At 49.7% G+C, this 21,236-nt stretch overlaps 1 protein-coding gene across 1 annotated transcript in view; it reads right to left on the reverse strand.

The window, feature by feature from the left end:
- Window positions 1-7,776, reverse strand: part of Loxhd1 (lipoxygenase homology PLAT domains 1) — a 139,591-nt gene extending 131,815 nt beyond the window's left edge. The window contains exons 1-2 of the mRNA XM_051202111.1: window positions 7,647-7,776; window positions 3,415-3,529 (exon numbers count right to left, since the gene is read on the reverse strand). Coding sequence (XP_051058068.1) covers window positions 3,415-3,529; window positions 7,647-7,776 — 245 coding nt within the window. The remainder of the gene's footprint in view (window positions 1-3,414; window positions 3,530-7,646) is intronic.
- Between the last annotated feature and the right edge of the window lie 13,460 nt (window positions 7,777-21,236).

The raw sequence follows: 21,236 nt of genomic DNA on the forward strand, positions 1-21,236 counted from the left end.
AGATAGTCAGAGTGCAAACACGGCAGAAAACTGACCGAGGCTTGGTTGGAAATCCCAAAGAAAACAGAAATGCAGGCTCCTCACGTTTCACCGTGGGAGGGGCCCCACCATTGCTCCTGCAACACCCTAAAAGAAAGGACCCTGCCCACGTCATCACTCAGCAGGACGTCCCCACCAGAGAGAGCCTCAGGAGGCTGTGCCTGGCATTTTAGCCACCAACTAGGCAGAGCCTGCAAACTAAAATGCCAGGTACTCTCACACACTGGGGTGTGAATCCTCAGGGGAAAACAGCATCCATAAAATACATGAAACTCCATCCTTTTGCCGTATCTTAAACTCATAGCCTCCTGGGATCATTTCGCTGGGACCTCACTGGGGTGGAGATTGGGTGAGGATTCACATGTGGGAATTAATTGAACATCATTGTCTTTGCTACCTAAGAATCAGATAGCAAAGACCTTCTTGAAATGGGAATTGTGTTACATTGGGTGAGGGGTGAATCCTGCTAAGCCATGGGGGATTCTGTGCTCTAGCACACAGGAACGAGCTCAAATCAGGGTGAGACAGGAAAAGGGAGGACAGGAGACAGAGACAGGAGATGAGACCAGAGGCCATGGAAAGGGTTTGGGGAAAGTGCCAAGAAGATCAAGGTTAAATTTTAATATAGCTGACCTGTTTGCATTGGGCAAACCCTTTCTCGGACCCAGACAAGTCTTACATAGGAAAGGTGTGTATGAGTGTGTGTGTGCGTGTGTGCATGCCCGCATACATGTGTGAGTGAATACAAGGATCTGTGCTGCAGGTAACTCAGTGGATTAGGGTTAGAGCTAGCTTGAGTGTGGAGAAGGGGAACTGGCGGACTGTGAACTGTGAGGAGATGAAGGAGGAGACGGACATCCCGCATTACGGAAGAGACCTCAGCTCCCACCCGTGTGTGATGCATCCCACGCCCTCACTCAGAGAGTCACGTTCTCCTCCAAACTCAGAACTAGCTTGAGCTGCAGGGAGTCGTGGCAGAATTTTACACCATTTTCTTTGTGGCCTTTTCACTCAATTCTCACTGTGGTCATATCCTAGCCTCTTGCTTCCTCTCCATCATGCTCACTAGTGAGATGACATCAGCAGCCAGTGTCAAGTAGGCATCCACTGGTTTCAGACAAGGTCTTCCAGTGTGGCAGCTAGTCTTTCCTTATGCCTCAGTGCAGAGACATGGCTCCTACTGACAGTTCCAGCTGGAACCGCCCCGGGTCTCCACGGTCAAGACCCTTGCAAACTGTTTCTCTGGGTATGACCTACCTTTTGTATTCCTCCCTTGTCCGAGTTACTTCAACACTAAAGGCCTAGGTAATGTCCTTCCCTGTGAAGTGTCGCTCTGGACACAAGATACTTCAGGCATCCCTGAGTTCTGCCTGTTGGTTCGGACCCTGAACAAGTACCGAGGCCCCGGAAACCCATCTCCGCCCTGAGCTGTAGATCTAGCACTCTCTGGCACTGTCCTCTCTGGTCTCAGCAGCGCCAGGCTGACAGCCCCGCCCGGGCCCACATCTCATGCTGCTGCCAAGCTGCCCTCACGGATTGAGGCAGAGATTCTCTCCAGGGTCCCCCCCCAGCAGACCCCAGTGGTCTCTGGGATTGCTGACTCCTATATCTAGGCTGGCCTGCCAGCATACCTTTCCCACCAGCACCACCAGGCAACCTCTTGCATCCTACTGAGAGGGAAAGCTAAAAGCCAGGCTCCCAAGCGATGGGGACTCAGTGACAACCCTTCTCGGTGTGTTACCTCAGTGACCTGGGCCTCCCTGAAAGAAAGTTTGGTAAACTGTCAAACAAGGAGAAGGAAGCAAGGGATTCTGGGTACATAAAAGGAGGAAAGGTTGTGAGAGGCCACGACAAAAAAATTAAAGGGGCAGTTTTGCTTTAAAAGGCAGGCTGGAGACCGCGAAAACCAGCTGGCCACCTTCCCAGGGCTAGTAGCATCTCCTTCCTCTGGGAGGATGCATGGCAAAAAGGATGAATATTTCATGTATTCCCTTTACCGTGCCCTCATCACAGGCGGGAAAGACTTCCAGCAGAGTCGCGTGCAGTGTGAGTAGTACAAGGAGGCAGGTACCCTGTTCTGCAGAAATGGACAAAATAGGGAGTTATGCCCGCCTCAACATTGCTACGTGGGTGCCGTGGCTGTTATTCAGGACTCACACAAAACAAGACTGGTCACTCTGCAAAGCACAGCGTCCTGAGGCCACTTCACCTCCCTATGCATCCCCCCTCTTGCTCCCAAAAGGTACCAGGCCATAAACCTCAGAGACCACAACATGTGGCACCGTGAACCGAAAAGGGAGTCTATTGCATACTCCAGGGGCACAGAGTCATGTAGTCAATTAAAATGTCTATACCACAGATGTGAATGAAGGACCAGATCTCCCACAAAAACCCAAGAGCTGTGAGCTTCTCCCTCAGTCTCGGTTTTCCTACGGATGGAGGTGGGATAGAACAGAGCAGTAGATTTAAATGGCTGTAGAACTTTTCCTCAGTTGGAATCCTGCTCAGAAACCCAGTAGGTTGGATAATTAGGAGCAGGGCCACTCTGAAAGATGAGGGCATAGTGGGCCCAGACCCAGCTACTTGAATCTGCCCAGACAGCACAGGCTGAGTGAAAGCCGATGAGCAAGACCACTCCTAAGACCCACCCCCTCAGCCAACTCTGCAACCCTGTCATTCTACAGTATGCTCTTACGTCTGCTGTGTTTGCTTGTGTGTGCACACGTGTGTGCAGTAAGGCAGCGGACCAAAGAGTAGACAGCAGTCTCTTCCCTCAGGGGTTATAGAACAATGAAGAACTCAAGTGTATGTACAACACACACACACACACACACACACACACACACACACAACATGTGACTGAGAGTACATGGATCCCAGGCAGATTTATGTGATGTTGGCTGTCATGAGACCTTGGTACAGAACATCTACAGACTGTGTCTCCATCACAAATGATCTTTGTGACATTCATTATCTCAACTGCCCTGGGGTGGTTGGTAAGGAAATCAAGGCCTTGGAGACCACGAGATTCTTGGCAAAGTTACATGGAGCAGAGCGGTAAAGCTGGTCCTAGACCCAGGGTTCTTGGTCCTGATTGCTTATTCTCCAATATCAAGGGGTACCTGTGAGCTCTTGGGAGATCTGAGCTAGACATTACTGTTTACAAAATCTAGAATGAGACAAAAGAGAATTGGAAGGAAAGAACTGGGCAATCCTCAAGATGTTGCTTGGATTGTTGACAGAAAATTCTTGTCACTCCACATGTCCATGGCCCAACTGTCCATCTCTACAAAGGAGAATGCTGCCACTGGGTTCTAGAACTTGGCCAACCAAACTAATGTCACAGGAGCCCAGCAAGCCAAAGTGGGTACTCACTTGCTGGTGAGATGGAGCTTGGGAGAGAGCCCATTCTCTCCAAAGATTGTGATGAACACATTGGCATCTGTCCCTGCACCACGAACATCTCCTGTGGCTGTGACCACCTCGTACACTGGAAGAGGAGAAAAAAAAAAGATGGCGGCCTCAGAAGGGAACGAAGAATCCCATTCTCACCGTCCTGGACCAAAAACTCACTGTCAACGACACACACTGCTTAGAGCAAGGCCAGCTTCATTCTGCACGGGTAAGCCACCTAAGGGCTGAGTGTGCAGTTTGTCCCAGGGCTATGTCTTTGGCAGGAACACTGAGTTCCCTCTCGTGGTCCTCTTGAAGCTTGAATGGCTCGTTGCCAGCGCCGCCATTCTTGGTCAGGGCGTCAGCACCTGCATACTCGCTGAGGGAGGATCTATCTAGATTCTTAGAAATGCCAGTGTCGTGGTTTGAATGAAAACTGCTCCATAGACTCACAGGGAGTGGCATTATTTGAAAGGATCAGGACATGTGGTCTTGTTGGGGTAGGTGTGGCCTTTATGGAGTAAGTGTGTCACTGGAGGTGGGCTTTGAGGTTTTGGAAGCTCAAGCCAGGTCCAGTGTCTCTCTCTTCTGCTGCCTGCTAATCTAGATGTAGAATTATCAGGTCCTTTTCTAGCAGTTGTCATGCCTCCCGCCATGATGATAGTGGACTAAACCTCTGACCTGCAAGCTGGCCCCAGTTAAAGGTAGGTGTTCCTTTATGAGAGGTGCTGTGGTCATGGTGTCTCTTCACACCAGTAGAAACTCTAACTAACACAGGCAGGATCTGCTACAACCAGGGGGGCTGAGCAGGACGGGTGGGAACACTGAATGGCCAGGAGTGTTAGCAAAGCTGTAGGAATGTGTCTTGAATCCACTTTTGGAATCAACTCCCAGAAACCTAGCACAGACCCAGCCTGGGCAGGGCTGTTGCAGCCAACCACCCCCAGAGTCACGTCACCTCTGCTAAGAAGTGGAAACAGCCTCACAGCAACCTATCCAGCTGCTATTCCTGTCTCCAAATGAATGTGTGTCCCCATCCTGTTTTATGAAGAGACTCGCTTCTGAATGGGTCGTGGGCTGGAAGCGCTGATTCAGGGAACCGACCACACACGTGTGCGGCGAAGGAGGCTGACCAAAAGGAAATGACTGTGTTGGGAAGGGGGAATTTGCAATGTGAAGAGCTAGCTGGTCAAGTGTGGAAAGGGTATTTGGAATCTTCAGGGTGTGTGCCGGCTGTTCACTACATTCTGGAAATGTACAAACACCAGTGCTTGATACTGTGTCATAACCAACACTGACTGGTGACTGCTGCCCAGCCCTGAGCTAAGGGCTTCATGCCTATTATCACCTTTGATTATCTCTTCCAACCTATTCTCATTCCTACTTCTGGCCTTTTCAGAACAGGTCCCCACTGCAGAGTATTTTTGAGCTCTCTTGAGAGGGTCCTGTGGACTGCGTTGCCATTTGGGGATTAAATATTCATTATTCAAAACTATCCATCTCAGCCGCTCCACCAGAAGAGCTCTGTCCCATGTACAAAGTAGCAGAGTCGAGGGAAAGAGGGTGGAGAGTAAGAATCTCACTGAGCACCTGTAGCATTCTGGGCCTGTAGGAGGTGTGTTCTAATTGGTACTCATCCTACTGCAAACCCATAGGCCTCTGTGTGCTAGGGCAATGTGCTGGGCATCAGTGCCACAGAGATCTAGGGGTAACCACTTAGAACCAGGATGGTTCTTTATAGGCACCTATCTGCCTGTTACACTGGATAGCAATGTCTGCTTTGCAGAACTATTCTGGGAACAGAAGACGTAGAGGCCCTGGCACACAGAAGACAGCAAATCGCCTTTCTCTTTTGAAGCTATTGTTCACACAGAAAAAGCCCATCTCATCCAAGAGCTGACACCTGTTCCTTTGGCATCATGAGCATGGCGTGTGGTTAATTCCGAAGCCCTTCAGCAGCACCTCTGATTCTACTCTGGCCCTTTCTCTGCCTGGGAAGAATGGGATCTGCAGTGTCTGGGGCTGAAAGGAACACCGGATAACCCTGGTTCCGACAAAGCGCGGCAGAAAAATGGGGAAAGAAAGTAGCCCATGCGTGTGGACTCTGTCTCTCACGAGAATCACGACACGGCTTGAGTCATCATAGCCTGCGTCCCACAGGAGCCTGCTCAGCAGCATCCTCGGGTACTGCCTGCACCCCATGTGCTCACAGGGCATCCGCCTCGGGTTGCATGTGTGTCTATCACCCGTGTGCACATGGGGCAGCTCTGAGTCAAGCACACATGGGAGAATGGCCATCCCGATGGAAATGCCACATCATTGGCTTAATTTAGAGAAGAGGAGGAGGATCTGGGCTCGAGGACAGGGATGCAGGACTGACTCATAACTCATTCAGGAGCACACGGCCACTCCAGGAGTCAGGCACTCGGCATATAGAAGTTACTCATCTAAACTTAATTACAGTTAAGGCCATCGAGAAAATGACAGAGTGAATCACGCACGACGGTGTGGCATTTGGGATACATCCAACAAAGGACTCGTGCCCAGAAAGCATGAATAATTCACCTCAATATGTAAGACAGGAACTGCATACTTTTAATACACAGTTTCTTTAAAAGATAGACAACCACTCATCATAAGGACTAAAACCCCCAGGTTTAGGTTTTGACCCCAGAGAGTCAAAAACAGGCACATACAAAGCCATGAACACAACTTTCACAAGAGCTTATTCTTAGTAGGCCCCAATGAGAAACTACCTAAACGTCCCTCGACGGGTGAATGGGTAAACCACGGTACAGCCACACCCTGGGCTACCACTCAGCAATGAAAAGCAACGAGCTTCTGGCACGTGCTACACAGTACATCATTTAGACACGGAACTCTTATCCCTTACAGTGCTATCTATGTGGGGCCATCGATAGCAAATATGAGCTGCTGTAACCGGAAGCAAAAGAATGGCTACTTGGAACTGGGGGATGCAAGGAGCCCTTCATCTCATTAATGTAAATATTCTTTATATCGACTTGTCAGGTGGGTATAATACTAATCGAACAGAACGTTTAAAATAGATGTGCTTTGTTATAGCAAATTTCAGTAACACTGAAAAGTGAAGAAACGTCATAATGTGTCTCTAAAGACACCCAAATGCAAGAGATACACAAATAAACACGTCGGCCACCACCACTCATCAGTGAAATGAAATTCCCAGGAAGATGCCAGCATATGACCACCAGAATGGCTGGGATAAAAAAAGGACTGCAGGATGCGAAGTACTGTCCCTCTCTTATAAAATGGGGGTGCGTGAGAAAACGGGGGTGCGTGAGAGGCTACACGCACTGATAGGTGAACAGATGTCCACTCTGTGACCTAGCACGTCAACTTCCAAGTACAAATCCAGGAGAAATGAGTGTGTGTGTGTGTGTGTGTGTGTGTGTGTGTGTGTGTGTGTGTGTGCCTGACCAAGACCTGTAGCAGCTTTGTTCACAAAGAAGGAATTTAGAAAATGGTGGAATCACCAGCGATGTGTTTGTAAAAAGCAATGGTATTTGCGAATAAAGAGAACAAAGTATGGATCACATCCCAGGATGCCTCCCACATCATGCCTCGTCACACACAAACCTCCCAGGTAGGATGTTAAATGAGAAAGAAGATAGACACAGAAGTATACACACAGCAAATGCCGTAGCTCACCCAGGTAATCCAAGCGCCAGCAACTGAAGCCCAGCTCCATAGCAAGTAAAGAGTAAAATGAACCGAGCTACAGAGTGAGACCTTAGCTCCATTTTTACTAAGTTAAAGAGCAGGACAAAGCAGTTTGTGGAGATAGATGCTGGAGACTTATTAGGTCCAACAGAGGTATGAAGAGCTCTGTGGAATCTGTAAAGTCTCCCATCCCAATCTAAATCAGCGACCCTCACAATCACAGGTGAGTTCTCTTCCTGGTACTTCTGAGTCCTGTATCGTGCGCATACAGACCCTCAGTCTAATTTGGTTTTTCATTCAAAAAGATGAGTGCAGCTAGCTGAGAATGCGAGGCAGTCCCAGCAGCGCAATCCTGTCCTATTCCACCAGAGGGAGCCCTGCCAACCAGCTGCCCTCAGCTGCGCCCTGGGCCCTGCGCTCCCGACCCCCAGACTCACAGGGCAGGAGATAACTTGGTAAGCAGTGGGCCAGAGGGAGGGTCAGATCCCACAACCCCAGCAGGCAGCCCGCACCCTTGGCCTTGTAGTACTCGTGATCCAGTTCATCCTCGTCGTCCTCCGAGTTGTAATTCAGCAGCTCCTCCTCGTACAGGGCCAGAAAGTCGATGTCTTTCTTCCTCCGCTTTTTCTTCTGGGGCATCATGATGCCACCTGCCTCCTTTGGAACCCGGTAGGCTCACTGGTCCAACTCCACGCGTTCCCTAGACCTGTGCCTCGCACGCAGAGACCTGCGGGGCCCTCAGCCCCTTCCTTCTAGGGCTTCGGGTCCGGATACATCACACTACACTGGCCTTGTTCCCCAGATCTCCTGGGTCCCCCATCCCAAAGCTCGGCCCCACTTTTCTCCTCTGTGGTCCCTCAGCCCAACACGGTGCTTGTTTTTCTATTTCTTTACTCCCCCCCCTTCCTGCCCCCAGCTCACTGCCTCCCTCCCTCTGCAACTGCCGCGGGCTTCTCCTTGAGACCTATCACTTATTGATGAAAATGAGAAGATCATCCTCTTTACTCCCACACACACTCCTCTGCAGAGACTCAAGTGACATAACGCCCCGGCATCCTCTTCCCACCTGGCCTCACAATGGGGACCCCTCCAGGCCACTCCAAGGGCAGGTAGGGGCCCACTTCTAAGGAGACACCTGAGCTTCACGGCCCATGGGAGCACTGGACAACATCCTTGACCAGGGCTGGTCCTGGGGAGGGCAGAGTTGGGGGATCCATCAAGCTATTAGACACAAAGGATCGGTTTCTCTCCATTATGCATGAGCCCTGATCATCTTACCCAGAGGGCAGGTTCTTATTAGATTGGTCTTTGTTTCCATCTCCTAGAAGAATGCTCTCTTCTGGAGGTGACCCTCCTCCAGGCAAGTCTTGCTGTGCCTCAAAACCAGCGGGGGCCCACAAAGCAGCTTACTAATTATGAGTTAGCGCAACTGTCGTCCTGGAGCCCGGGACCTTGAGTAAGTCCGTCTACCCTCTGGTGGCCCCAGAAGGGCACAGATAAGCCGAGATGCACCTGTATAGTCTGGTGTTCTCTATACTCTGGGAGAATCAGTTCCAACCCTGCGTACCATAGCCCTGTTCTGGTCCACCCTCGGCACATGGGGAATTCTGAGTCAGAGCAGAACAAGGGTCACAGAGGACCTTTCCAACCCTTCGTCAGCAGGAGAGCCTGCTGTGGCCATTAGACTCCCTTTTCTTGCTCCTTTTTAGTGTGATTTTAAAGGAGCTCCATGATAACCCGGGTCGTAAGGTCTCTATAGAAATTTTGAGATGCTGGAAAAGTTGACACTTTTCCTCCCCTGCCCTTGCGGGAGAGCGTGAAGACAGGGCTAACTCCATCTGTGCTGCCTCCTGGTGGTGCAGCCTGGAACTCAGCCCACCTTCCCATCCATAAAGAGGGAATAATGACCCACTGTTGAGTATTTGGCAGTTGGGGAAAACTCTTCATCAATCAGAAGTTTCTAGAGAATATTAAAGGTTAATCGGTGTCTGTAACTCCTGCAACAGATGTCTGTTTCTCTCCCATGTTTATTTGTATGTTGAATATTGACTTGAAAAAAAAAAATCTCTGCATCTGGGAGGTGCTTGGAGATGGGGCCCATGCAGGCAGATGAGGTCATGCAAGTGAGGTACTTATGGATGTGATTGGTGCTTCACAAAAGGGACAGCAGGAGCCGGGGAGATGGGTAAGTCAGCAAAGTATTGTACAAGCATGGGGGGCCTGAGTTCTGTCTCCCGGAATCCACATACGAATCCAGGCATCGAGGCCGGAGCTGTGATCCCAGTGCAGGGAAGGCATCTCTGACCCCAAACATCTCTAACAAGGAAAAAGCAACACCACTTCCTCCCTTACTCTGAGAGGGATCGCCCCAGAACCGGTGGAAAGGCGAGATGACTAACAGCGGTTTAATAGATGACATGCGACCCCTGCTGGCGTCTTTTGGCTTGACCTCCAGAGCCTTGAAGATTGGAATCAGCCAAGAAAACTCATTTTGTAGGGTCTGAAAGGCACACTCAAGCACGCGCACACACACACACACTCAGGCGCGCACACACACGCATACATGCACACACAGAAATCATTTGTGTGAGACAGTAACAAAACTTGTTCTTAGTGAGATACCATTCAAATGAAATGTTTATTGCAATGTTTTTATGATTGAAATTAAAACAGATCCAGAGGATCCCATAGCATTAGAACTCATGAGTTTTAAAAAATCGTGATCTGAATCAAAACCAAACACTGACCTGGACATAAATCAGAGCAGAGCCTGCCACACTAGGGCCCGGGGCTGTAAAATGTCCCTGACACTTGGGGAAGAAACATGGCTCTCATATGGCGACTCAACAAGCACATGCTGCACAACCTGGAAGCTCCACCCCTGGACGTTTGCCTAAAGGCAAAACCACATTCCATTTTCTGTGCATGACAGGGGCGCGGCACACTGGAGTCTCCAGCAGCTGTGATTCCCTGCACTCAAGTCCCCAGTCCCAGCGGTGGTGCTATTAACAGTTGATGTCTTCCAGGGGAAGGAGAGCTGGTTTTCCTTAGGGGCGTGACTACATGGAAGTTGGTCACATTCCAGTGGGTGGTCCCATGTCCAGTAGTATATGAATAGCACAAACTGAACTCATAGGCTGTAAGAGAGAGGGGTGGAGGAAGCTGGAAGTGGGAGGGTGAATTTGATCAAAATACATTGTATGCATGGATGAAGTTCCTTTAAGGTCAATAAAGCGCATTTTAATGAAAGCTAGTGTCTACCCAGGATCTCTATGTGTGCCCATCCATAATATCACTAGGAGTATCTCAGTGTCTGTCAATGGGCAAGCAACCTGAGACACATGGGCACAGAGGAATACTGCTCAGAACTGGCTGGGGAATGACAAGGAAGTGCATTGGCCTTGCTGTGTGACTCTGCGGTAGAATGCTGTGCAGACCTGGTTTTGATCCTACCACGAGAGAATAAGAGGAGTAGGCATGCGTGCTACATGGGTGAATCTCGGAGGAATTGTGTTAAGTGAGAAACCCAGGAGAAGGCTGTATTTGCTCTAAGGCTGCATTTATGTAATACATCAGGAAGATAAAGAACAGGCCAGTGGTGGCCGGAGGCTGGTGTGGGGGTGGGGAGAAGAGGAGGCAGGAGAGGGCAGAGGCAGAGACGGACCTTCAGGAAGCCTGAGAAGGCTCTATACCACTCACAGACAGGACATGCACTCGCCTCCTGTCTCTCGTGTGTCCTGTTTTTTTCTGCTGGCTTCCCACATGCCTGTCTAGCTGGCTCTAGTCAGGCCTGGCCATGGCTGGATCCTCACCCAAGGCTCTTAAGTGTGGCCAGCTGCACAGAAGATTTACAGTTCTCTTCCACCTGTGAGCCCCGGCTTACTGCACGCTCCTGACTTCTCACCCAAGGTGCCAGCTGGTCTTCTACCCCAAAATATACTGCCTCTTATCCTGGAAGACAGTGCTAAGTGCAGTGTACGTGGTGGTGGCCCTCCTGTCCCCAGAAAATGTGAGCTCCCTCACCTACTTTGGCCCCAGCTGCTGAGGTAGCGGGAGAGTTCGGGCAGCTGAGGACAGCTTCACAGGGTAAATGGTAAGTAACTGGGTCAAAGAAGATCCAAAGCGTCCACTTCTCCTGCTGAGCTCCTGTGCTAAATACAGGGTTTCACTTAAAAGAATCTGCAAGGTCAAGTCGCTCTGCAGCTCAGGCATGCTAATGATTCCTCACACCCTCAGAATTAAATCTTGACTTCTCCCAAATGACTGCAGGCTCGCTCTCCATTCTCAACCCCGTAGGCATAGTGGCTCCTGTCTTTCTGAACGGCTCGCCATCCTCACAGGGCACCCACACAGTCACTACCCCTCTCCTCTCTCACCAGAACTGCGCCCTCTGGTAGCCACCCACCTCCCCGCCTTCCTGACCACCACATTTCCAGAAAATGACAGGGACACGCAATTCACTCTCTTGCATTTCCTAAGAAAGCAAAGTGTAGGCTCCATGGCTCTGTTTAGGTCCTCCAATGCCTGGCGCTGTCTACTACCTGAGCCCTGCCCTAGTCCTCGGCACCCATCCTACACGATGACACTCAGAAACTCTTACACCCCTATCTTATACACCTGCCGGTGTCCTGCCCTTCTCAGACAGACCCAATTAAGAAAATTTATAAAACCCAGTTACTGCTTACACCTGTGAAACTGTCCTAAACTGCCCCAAACTTCTTGTTAGCTCCCACCTCTGTGACCACACATAGCTAAGGACTTTGAAATCATCACTGTTCTAACTGAGCAAGCAAGACTCACAGAAACGATGTGGGCAGGTCTACCCCTGGGGGCCGCCGAAGTGTGACGCATACTTGTGACCGTGCAGCTCACCATCACTTTTGAAGTTCTGCACCTACTACAGCCGCCCATTACAGTTCACCACCGGAGCCCACAATACACAGGAGACAGACTGCTCCTCTTCCTCTGTCCTTAGAGAGGTGGCAGCTTTGTACCTTCATGGTCTCCCTATCTTGGGAGCTGCAGGCTCAGACACACTAGCCTGCCCCCTCCTGCAAAGCTGAGCCATTTCACAGGAGGACTTGCCCACGTGCCCACAGATGGTTTACTTTGGGTCTCCCCATGATGCTGTGGCTCTCCTTCAAACAGACTTCCTAGAGATGGCCACCCCTTTGGGGCAGCATCTCTAATCCCACCTCTGCCCTGTGGTGCATCCCACCTCCATTCCCAAGCTTTCCTTGGGCCACTCCCTTCAGCAAAATCCACTTTAAATGACTCTTGGATGGTTTTTGTGCTATATGTCCCTGAAACCAAACCTCAGAATCATTGTCCTCCACCAGCTCAACTGTGTGTGACCTGGGCCACCTTGGTGTCCTGGGAATCCATAGCCTCTCTGGAGTCAGCACAGAGGCACTTCCCCCACAGGGTGGGGCTGGCTGCACAGTTCCTGCCATTAAAGCTCTTTTAGAACAATTCTAGCTGGGTGTGGTGGCACACCACACGTCTTTCATCCCAGTACTCGGAGGCAGAAGCAGGCAGATCTCTGTGAGGTTGAGTGAGGCCAGTCTGGTCTTCATAGCAAGTTCCAGGCTAGCCAAGGCTAGATAGTGAGAGTTTGCCTCAAGAAAGAAAGAAAGACACACAGAGAGAGATGATGGAAGGGAAGGAGGGAGGGAGAAAGGCAGGGAGGGAGGGAGGAAGGGAGAGAGCAAGCAAGAGAAAGAATTCCCCATGCTCTGCCCATCCCCATCATGTTTGCCTTAAGATAAGGGCCCAAGAGCAGTTTCACTGATTTTCTGCCCATCCATCTGGAAATGCTGCACATGATCCAGTGGCTCCTTTGGGAAGCAGCATCCTCTGCAGCCTGATGCCAGGACTAGACTCTCCAACTTGCTTTCTGGCCACACAGATCTCTCGCTCCTCCAGCAAGTTAATACCATCCCAGGGAGGGCCAGGGACTTACACTTCTGTGCCTCCCCTCAGAAACCACTGCTGGCACTGAAATTGTCCCCTCTGAGGGTCTTCGTCACTGCTGTGGACACGGCGTACCTCTTCACCTCAGGGTCTTTCTCTGCCCAGCTCCTCCGTTTTATCTCCAGTCAGCTGTGTTCTTTCCCTTTCCCGTGTCCTAAACTCTCTCCCCAGTCAGGTGCAGAATTGCTTCTCCTACTAAATCCTACTCGGAGAGCTCTCCATGGTACTGCCTGGGGAAGCGTGCAGGGCTCCAAGCTCCTCTATAATACCCCTTGCATTTCAAAATCATTAAGAAGTTTGGCCCAGTGCTCAGGAAGTATTTGTTGAAGCCTGGTGGTGGAGGCTCACACCTTCAATCCCAGCACTCGGGAGGCAGAGGCAGGTGGATCTCCGTGAGTTTGAAGCCAGCCTGGTCTACAGAGTGAGTTCCAGGGCAGACTCCAAAGCTATAGAGAAACCCTGTCTTGAAAAACCAAACCAAACAAAACAAAAAAAGAAAAGAAATGAAAAGAAAGTATTTGTTGGCTGAATGACATAACAAACAGCATGTACTTCATAAATGATGTTAAATATATAAATAAATGAAATAGGACGACCTCCAACCATCTTTGGATCATTCACATATTTATTCAAAAGTTGTATGGAAATCCATAGTACCATGTGAACTTGTTCTTCAGCTGGTAGGGCTATTTTGGTAGTCTGTGGACTCTTTAGGAAGTGAGGTCTAGCTGGCAGAAGTAGGCCACCGGAAGTAGACCTTTGAAACTTATATCCAGCACCAGAATCTATTGCCATGGCCTGGGCTACTCCTCTGTGCATCATGCTGATAAAGCTACTCCTCAGAGCATACACTCTCTGCCGTAATGGGCTGAAAGCATCTGAAAGTGAGCTAATGTGACTCTCCCCCTTTTAAATGTTTCTGTTGGCTGTTGTGGTAAGTAAAACACCCTTGGTGGCGGGGGGCAGATCCACCCAAGGCTTTCTCAGAGGCCCTAATGAAAGGACAAAGGGAATGTTAGCTCTGTGTCCTCCCTCTTGTGCTTATCGACTCCAGGCAGCTGTGTCTGAGGTAATCCTGTGTTCTCCTTGCCAACAATGCTCTCTGCTTACCTTGGCTCATCATGCCATTGCAAATAGTAAATAAGATGTTGTTTCTTAAAAAGCTTGCTTGTCATGGGACATCAGCTTATGCAAGACCTCCTGGTCCCAGTTGTCTGTTCTTTATTTCTCATCTCCGGCCCTCACCCTCAACCCCTCACCATTTGGGACCCATATTCCTGTGGGTTTGGGTCAACCTCTCAGAGAGCATCCTTAGGTTCTGTAATGCTTTGAATACTGGATATTTTATAAGTGTCATAATGAAACACAACTGTCACCAAGTCCGTCTGAGAGAGAAAAGGGTCTTCCTCTTTGGAAGATGGAAACTAGCAAAGGGTCTGTGGTTCATGCTCAATGGGAAGCCAGACTTAAACAGCTGAAAGGAGGAAGGGGTAGGAACGTGTCCTGCTGTTGACAGTGAGCTAGGGACCTGAGGAGAGCTAGAGAAGTTTGAAACAAGTGGAAGAGATGGGTGAGAAACGTAAAGAACCATGTTGGGAGGTCAGCCAATGGCTGGACAGTCCTGCCCCCCGCCCACTTGGGAGCCCCTGATATGATGTGACCATCAGATATCATGGAAAGGACTATGGTCAACATCTGGTTGGTCAACACATACAAAACAGAAATAGCCCCACAGCAGGAATCTGAAGGCAGAGGAAGGCAAGCAGACCCTGACCGAGTGGCTTGCATGAACCCCAGACACATCTTTCTGTAAGTCTATTAGAGGCACACTCCAGAAATTGGTGTTAAAGGTTTTGTTTTCATTATTTTATGAGGGTAACCAGTATTCTGAGTGCTCTGGTCCTGATTGTGCCTTCAACCTTGACTGTCCCACTTTGCCTGAAGAGTGGCAGAGCTATAGGTTTGGTCCTATAATAGGGTCTTAGAGCTTGCTTTTGATAAAACACCACCTCTCTCTCCACTTGGACCTGCCGATGCCCAGGGTGTGGCTGAAAGCAGGGTGATGAGAGCTTGGCATCTCTGCCTTCGCTTTATTTCTGTCTCCTTTGGATCCGTTCCTGCTCAGCTCAGGGACAAAAGGGGGCACGTAACTAGTACATCACACATGTTAGTATTCCCCCAAAGACAGAGTGCTGCCTTCTTTTAAGAACTGTTTATTTTACTTTCTGTATATGATGTTTTGCCTGCATGCATGTGTGTGCACCAGTTGAGTGCCTGATGGGTTCTTGGCAATCGTGTGGGTTCTGGGAATTGAACTCCAGTCCTCTGCAAGAGCAACGCATGCTCTTAACCTCCCAGCTGTCTCTCCAGCCTAAGGGTTCTGTTTTAAGGGTGCTGACCCTCCTTTTTTCCTGGTATTGCTATGGTGAATATAAAACTCCTTTCCTGCTTTTTATCATTCCATTTCCGTGAGATCTGTGGGGCAAGTGGCCGGATTGATTTGTTGAGACACCCTAAAGTCAGGCCTAGGCTTCCGGAAACAAATTTAGCAATCCATTTGATTTTTGTCCTGATCTGGTCTTCAAGCCTGTCCTGTGTGCCCATGTCTACTTTGAATAGCTGCTACTTCGGCCAGATGTCAACAGGTGTCCTAAGCCTCGTGTACCTCTGACCAACCTAAAGAGGTACTAGAGTCTTTATGAGCACTGTAAAACACTGGCAGCCTCCCATGCTGACCACCTAGCCAGCTCAGCCTACATACGAGCACAAAGGCGCAGACACAGCCGGGCTTAGCCAAATGAACCATCGGACTGGTTTTATTGGGCAGAAAATCAAAGACCCTTCAAACATAGTGACAGACACAGAGTACCTTGACAATGCTTTTAGGTCTGGTCCCAACCATCACTTTCTAATCCCTACCTAGAGAAAGCCACATGAAGCTAGAATATGCTGCCAGAGTCTGCAGGAACCTAATTTTCCATAACAATTAAAAACAATCAGGTTAGAGAAAGTCTCCAGATGGTAGAGCATTTCTCTCCAGGGCTAAGACAAAAGTCCTTCTCCACGACCCAGCAAATGCTGCCTCCTCCAACGGAGAAGCTCGCCTGTACCACACAGTGCGGTGTGGATTTGGGATTAAAAAAAAAAAAAAAAAGCAAAGGAGGAGAGAAGAGTGTATCAGGGAATTGATAGCAGCCACTCAAGGATGCATCGGTGCCACCAACATGTTAGGACAGACTCCTAGAGAGTCCTCTGGGAAAGGGTCATCACCCCAGGGGAAAACCCACCAGGCATGGACGGCAAGTACCTGAGGGCACGTGAATGCCCCAAATCGTTCCTCTGCTGTCCCCGGTGCCCCCAGCATGAGTCCTAGCTTTATTTGGGGGAGGTAGCAGTCCAGATGAACCGTCAGGCACCCACACGGAGCACCCATCTTAAAAGAAAAGATGGCTGCTCTGCAGTTCAGGCAATGGGACAATGAACAAGTGCATGGCTTCCTAGAGAGAGGTCACTCGGCCCACAGGGAGAAGGAATCTGCAGACCACTGAGTCACTGTCACATCTTTAAATCATGTGTGTGCAATGTGGGAGCCCTAGAAAAGGCTGGCTGTGTCACAGTGACGTTGCTCAGGGACCAGCAGGAGCATGGATTGACCTAGCCTTCGGTGATCAGCAGGAGCGTGCGATGGCTAGCGTTGGGGAGGCTGGCGGGAGCTGCCACGGGGACCCACTGCTTCCTCCGCATGGCCACAGCTTGAGGGCTGGTAGTGCTGGACACGTGTGCCTTCCTTCCACACTCCTGTTTTGTTCCGGCCTGTGGCTGCCCCCATGTTTATCCCCCTCTTCCTACTGAGTACAGCCACTCAGCTGGCTGGTTTCCGTGTTCTGGACTTGGTCTTCACAGTGGAATGACAACCAAAACAGTTTCTACATAGATTCTGGGCAAGCGCAAAGGCCAGGCCTGGACCAGATCATCAGGACTCCCCCCAGAAAGTAGAAAAACGCCACAGAGGCTTTAAAAAAAAAAACAAAGGCCACTGGACACCTCCTCCTGTCCCAGCGCCTCCTGCCTGGGGAAAGCATAGGTATCCTATAGGAATCTTCCATCACCAATGCCCTGGGGTTTGTCCTAGCATCTTCCCAGCGCACAGCCAGGGTCAATGAGAACTAGACAGCAGACACATTCAGGAGGCGAAAAGTTTCAGCTGTGGAGAAGAGCAATCTTCTTAGGCTTAAGTCTGGAAACTAACAGTGTCCTGGGTGTAGCTTAGTGGGAGAACGTTTACCCAGCATGCTCGAGGTCCTGGGCTCTGTCTCTTGTACAAGAAAGAGAACGAGAGGGAGGAAAAAGAGAATCCAGCAAAGGCCTGAGTCCCCAGGCTGGTGTCCAGGAGACTCGTCTGCATAACAAGAAAGCCACAAACAGTTCAGGCATATCAGCAAGAGGATGCACTCATGGCTGTGGGCGAGGTCTCTTGAAAAGAATCTGTTCTCTGTCTCTGTCTCTCTCCCTCTCTCTCTCTCCCTTTCCCTCCCTCCATCCCTGAAAAGGGGGAGTATTGGTAGCAAAAGGGAATTATCAAGTCAGATGAAAGTGTAAATGAGGAGTTTGCTCGTCTCAGAAAGTGAAAACTTCACTACAGAATCGTCAAGAACCCTGCAGAGCACTGTCCTAAGCACCAAGATTTCTACATAGACCTTTTAATATGGGGTCTCTAAGGACAGAAAAACACCTAAAGTACGATGCCCCTCTGCCCTCTGACACTGTTTGGGGGTTTCATGTCTCTGTCTCTGGACGTCCAGGATGTGGGACCTAAAGCTGTCTCGCCCTTGGACTCATTACAGCATAGTAATTGCCTAATTGCCCCTTGATCAAGAGGCTTCATGTCATCTGATGACTTCTGAGCCTTGTAGAGTTGGTCTTTGCTGGCAGGCTGTTAGCAGCCACTTCTTGCTTTATCCAGAGCCTGTTACTACCCTTAATCTGTTCCAGGCCAGACCCATGCTCACTGGATTGAAGCAAAGGTCATGGATGGCTTGCCTTTCGCAAAAGGTCCATTGAGGCATGCTTTACAGCATCTAGTTCTGTGGCTCAAAACTCATTTTTCATCCATTACCCAGTCCTTGGCTACCAGGGGCGGAGGGACCATTCTGTGAAGTAGTCAGGGCAAGTGAGGTGAGCTTCAATGAAATAACGACCGTTATTCATTGTTACGGGTGTGCCACTTTGTGGCAGAGTGTGGATTTCTAAGTTACCATGGGAACACCTTCAGAGGGGTCAACAGGGCCCTGTCTCTGGTCAAAGTGAGACGTTGAGGCATTATCTGAGTTCTAAGTAACTGGTTCCAACTCAGGCCTTTTCCAAATGCAGAGAAAACAAGAGGATGAGGAAAATAAAGGGGCTGTAGCCTTCCTTGCTGAGGCATGACTTGTGGGTACCATCTTCCATGTTTGTTGGGGTAACTGTGGTAAGTGGGCAGAAGCATGGGCCTGAGTCAGAAGGCCATGCCCCCTCCCAGGTAGACTGGTAGGGCCTTCCTTGTGCTAGAGGGTGTGCTGTGACATTTGGGTTCCACCCTGACATCAACCACAGACTGTCTTTCACACAATCCCAAGCTCCAGAATCACCAGCCCCTTAGTTCTGATTACAAAATATACCCGAATCCTAAATGTAGATTTAATTTTTAATTAGGACACACTGAATCTAAATCCCAGAAGTCTGTGACTTTGCCTTGAAAAATACTTCATGGGGTTTATTTTTTTTTCAGTGTTCAAAATGTGCAGGCAAAGAAAAGCCGATGGTACTTTTAAAAAAGTGTCACACCTGAATCAGATGGTTCTAGAGTAACCCACCCACCAGAGACAAAAAGAATGCAACTGTGGTGCACACCTTTTATCCCAGCACTCGGGAGGCAGAAGCAAGCCGAGCTCTGTGAGTTCAAGGCCAGCCTGGTCTACAGAGTGAGTTTCAGGACAGGCTCCAAAGCTACACAGAGAAACCCTGTCTCAAAAAAAAAAAAAAAAAGTAACAGCAAAGCCAAAGGACTATCCAGGACAGTGGTCCCCTAGTGGAGACCTAGGTCAGCTTCAGCATGTCCCAGGTCACCAGAAGAGCTTGAAACCCTAGTAGCTCAGGTCCCATCCCAGATGTGCCACATATAAATGCCATAGGTTGGGAGCCCAGGGGTTTCAGATGACCCTGTGAGCCAGACAGGATCAGGACCACTGCCTCACAGTACCATGGAGGCTCTCGGACACTTGGGAAATCTTGGAGGGATCCTGGGAACTTTCCTCAAGCCTACTGCAGTTGCCTCTGGGAAGATGTAACCGTGGGATACAACTCCAGGAAACCCTCCTGTGCACCAGGATTGAGAGCTGCAGTTTGAGAGGAGACAGAATGCCTACCCCAAAACTGTTGAATGACCTTAGGGCAAGAACCATCTCCTCCATAGAAGGATGCAGCCACTGGGTTCTGGATGTTGTTTGTAGCCGAGTTAGGTGAAGGCTGTGGTTATTTTTCCCCTTTTGTCTTTGAAATGGAAAGAAAAATGTTTACAAGAGATCACGCAAGAGAAAATAGAAACAGACTAAGAACCAGTCACTAAGCTCACGGGACAGCCAAGCTCAACGGCAAAACAAGTTCAAGTCTGCACGTGTTACCAGCAAAGGGGCCAAATCATCAGACAAGTATCAGATGGTTCCGTTTATGTGAGGGCCTTAGAACAGCCAAATTCAAAGAGAGAGAGAGAGAGAAATGTGCAGATTGTGATGGACGGGATGTGGGGCACATTATCACGTCACAGGTTCCAAGCTTTCATTTTGCAAGATGAGAAGCCTAGAGGTTAGTGGCACAGTGCAAATACTTGAGTTTTGTTTTAAGTTCACTTTTAAAATTTAAGGCGGGGTCTCTACATGCCATAATGGCCTTGAACTTGTTATGTGGACCAGACTAGACTCAGTCTCCGGTCATCCTGCCTGATTCCTGAGTGCTGCAATTACGGGTCCAGGGATTACAGGCACCAGTTATGGATGCTCTCAACGCTACTGCGTGGCTTTGTGTTGGTGCCAGTGGCATAAAGATGAGCTTGGTTCCCAGCCTTCCCTGGAGAAAAGACAAACCATCCACTGAGGGTCTGGGGACACTTAGCTGTGTGCTCTGAGGATATTCTAATGGAAGTCAATGATGGTTGCCACAGAAGCACAGAGGGGGAGGGTTGTGACCCACACTGTGGAGAGGGTGTAGCAGGAGTCATAACCTGACATCATTTGCAAAAGGACCAGATAGGAAGAGGGAAGGAGGGAAGAGGAGTGGGACCATTCCAGGCATCTGAACCTCTTGCACACAAGCACAAGACATAGATAAAGGGAGGCCCACAGAGGCAGGAGGTCTCTAGAGAGAGAGAGAGCCTGCTTGGGGCATGGCCTGTGTGGCTTGAAAACAAACAAAACAACTTGAACTTGGTGGTACCAGCAGCAGTGGACCTCACAAAAGGTATTTGGAGATGCTAATTCTCAGAATATTTGAGGATCTCTCAAAAGAATCCGAGTTATGTTCGAGGCAGAGGCAAGTACAGCAAGTGAATGAACTTAAGGGATATTTATGTTGAAATTGGGAACCAATAAACAGTGTGAAAAAGGAAGATGCCTGGGCAGAGACAACCTGAGCTTACCCAGTGCCTGTGCTTGTACTGTACCAAGCATGTTACTTCATCCTAGAAACACCAGTGACCTGAGGTTCTTGTTTGTTTTAGATGATGAATCAAAGCCTCCAGAGGCATCGGGGACTCCCCAAGGTCACAAGTCTACTAAACTGTGGAGGACTCTTTTGCCTACATCAGTGGGGGACAGACAGGCTGAGGTCTGAGATGCTGTGCGGAGGCAGATGCTCAGAAGGCCCCCGTGCACATGCTTGTGATGCTCCTGGGGAGGGCTGGCCTGCGGGTGAGGGCAGCAAGGACTGGAGATGTCTCCGCAAGAGTGCTGCTGTTTAGAAAGCCCTGAGGAAGTGTCACAGGGGATGAGTGACGGAGAACCTGCAGAGAGACGCTGAGAGGCTGGACCACATCCTAAAGAAACAGAGCAGGAATGAAGATGGGGACCCGGAGACAACCTTGTCAAATGTCACATGGC

The sequence above is a fragment of the Phodopus roborovskii genome, unplaced genomic scaffold, assembly GCF_943737965.1.
Source record: "Phodopus roborovskii unplaced genomic scaffold, PHOROB, whole genome shotgun sequence".
Classification (NCBI taxonomy): Eukaryota; Metazoa; Chordata; class Mammalia; order Rodentia; family Cricetidae; genus Phodopus; species Phodopus roborovskii.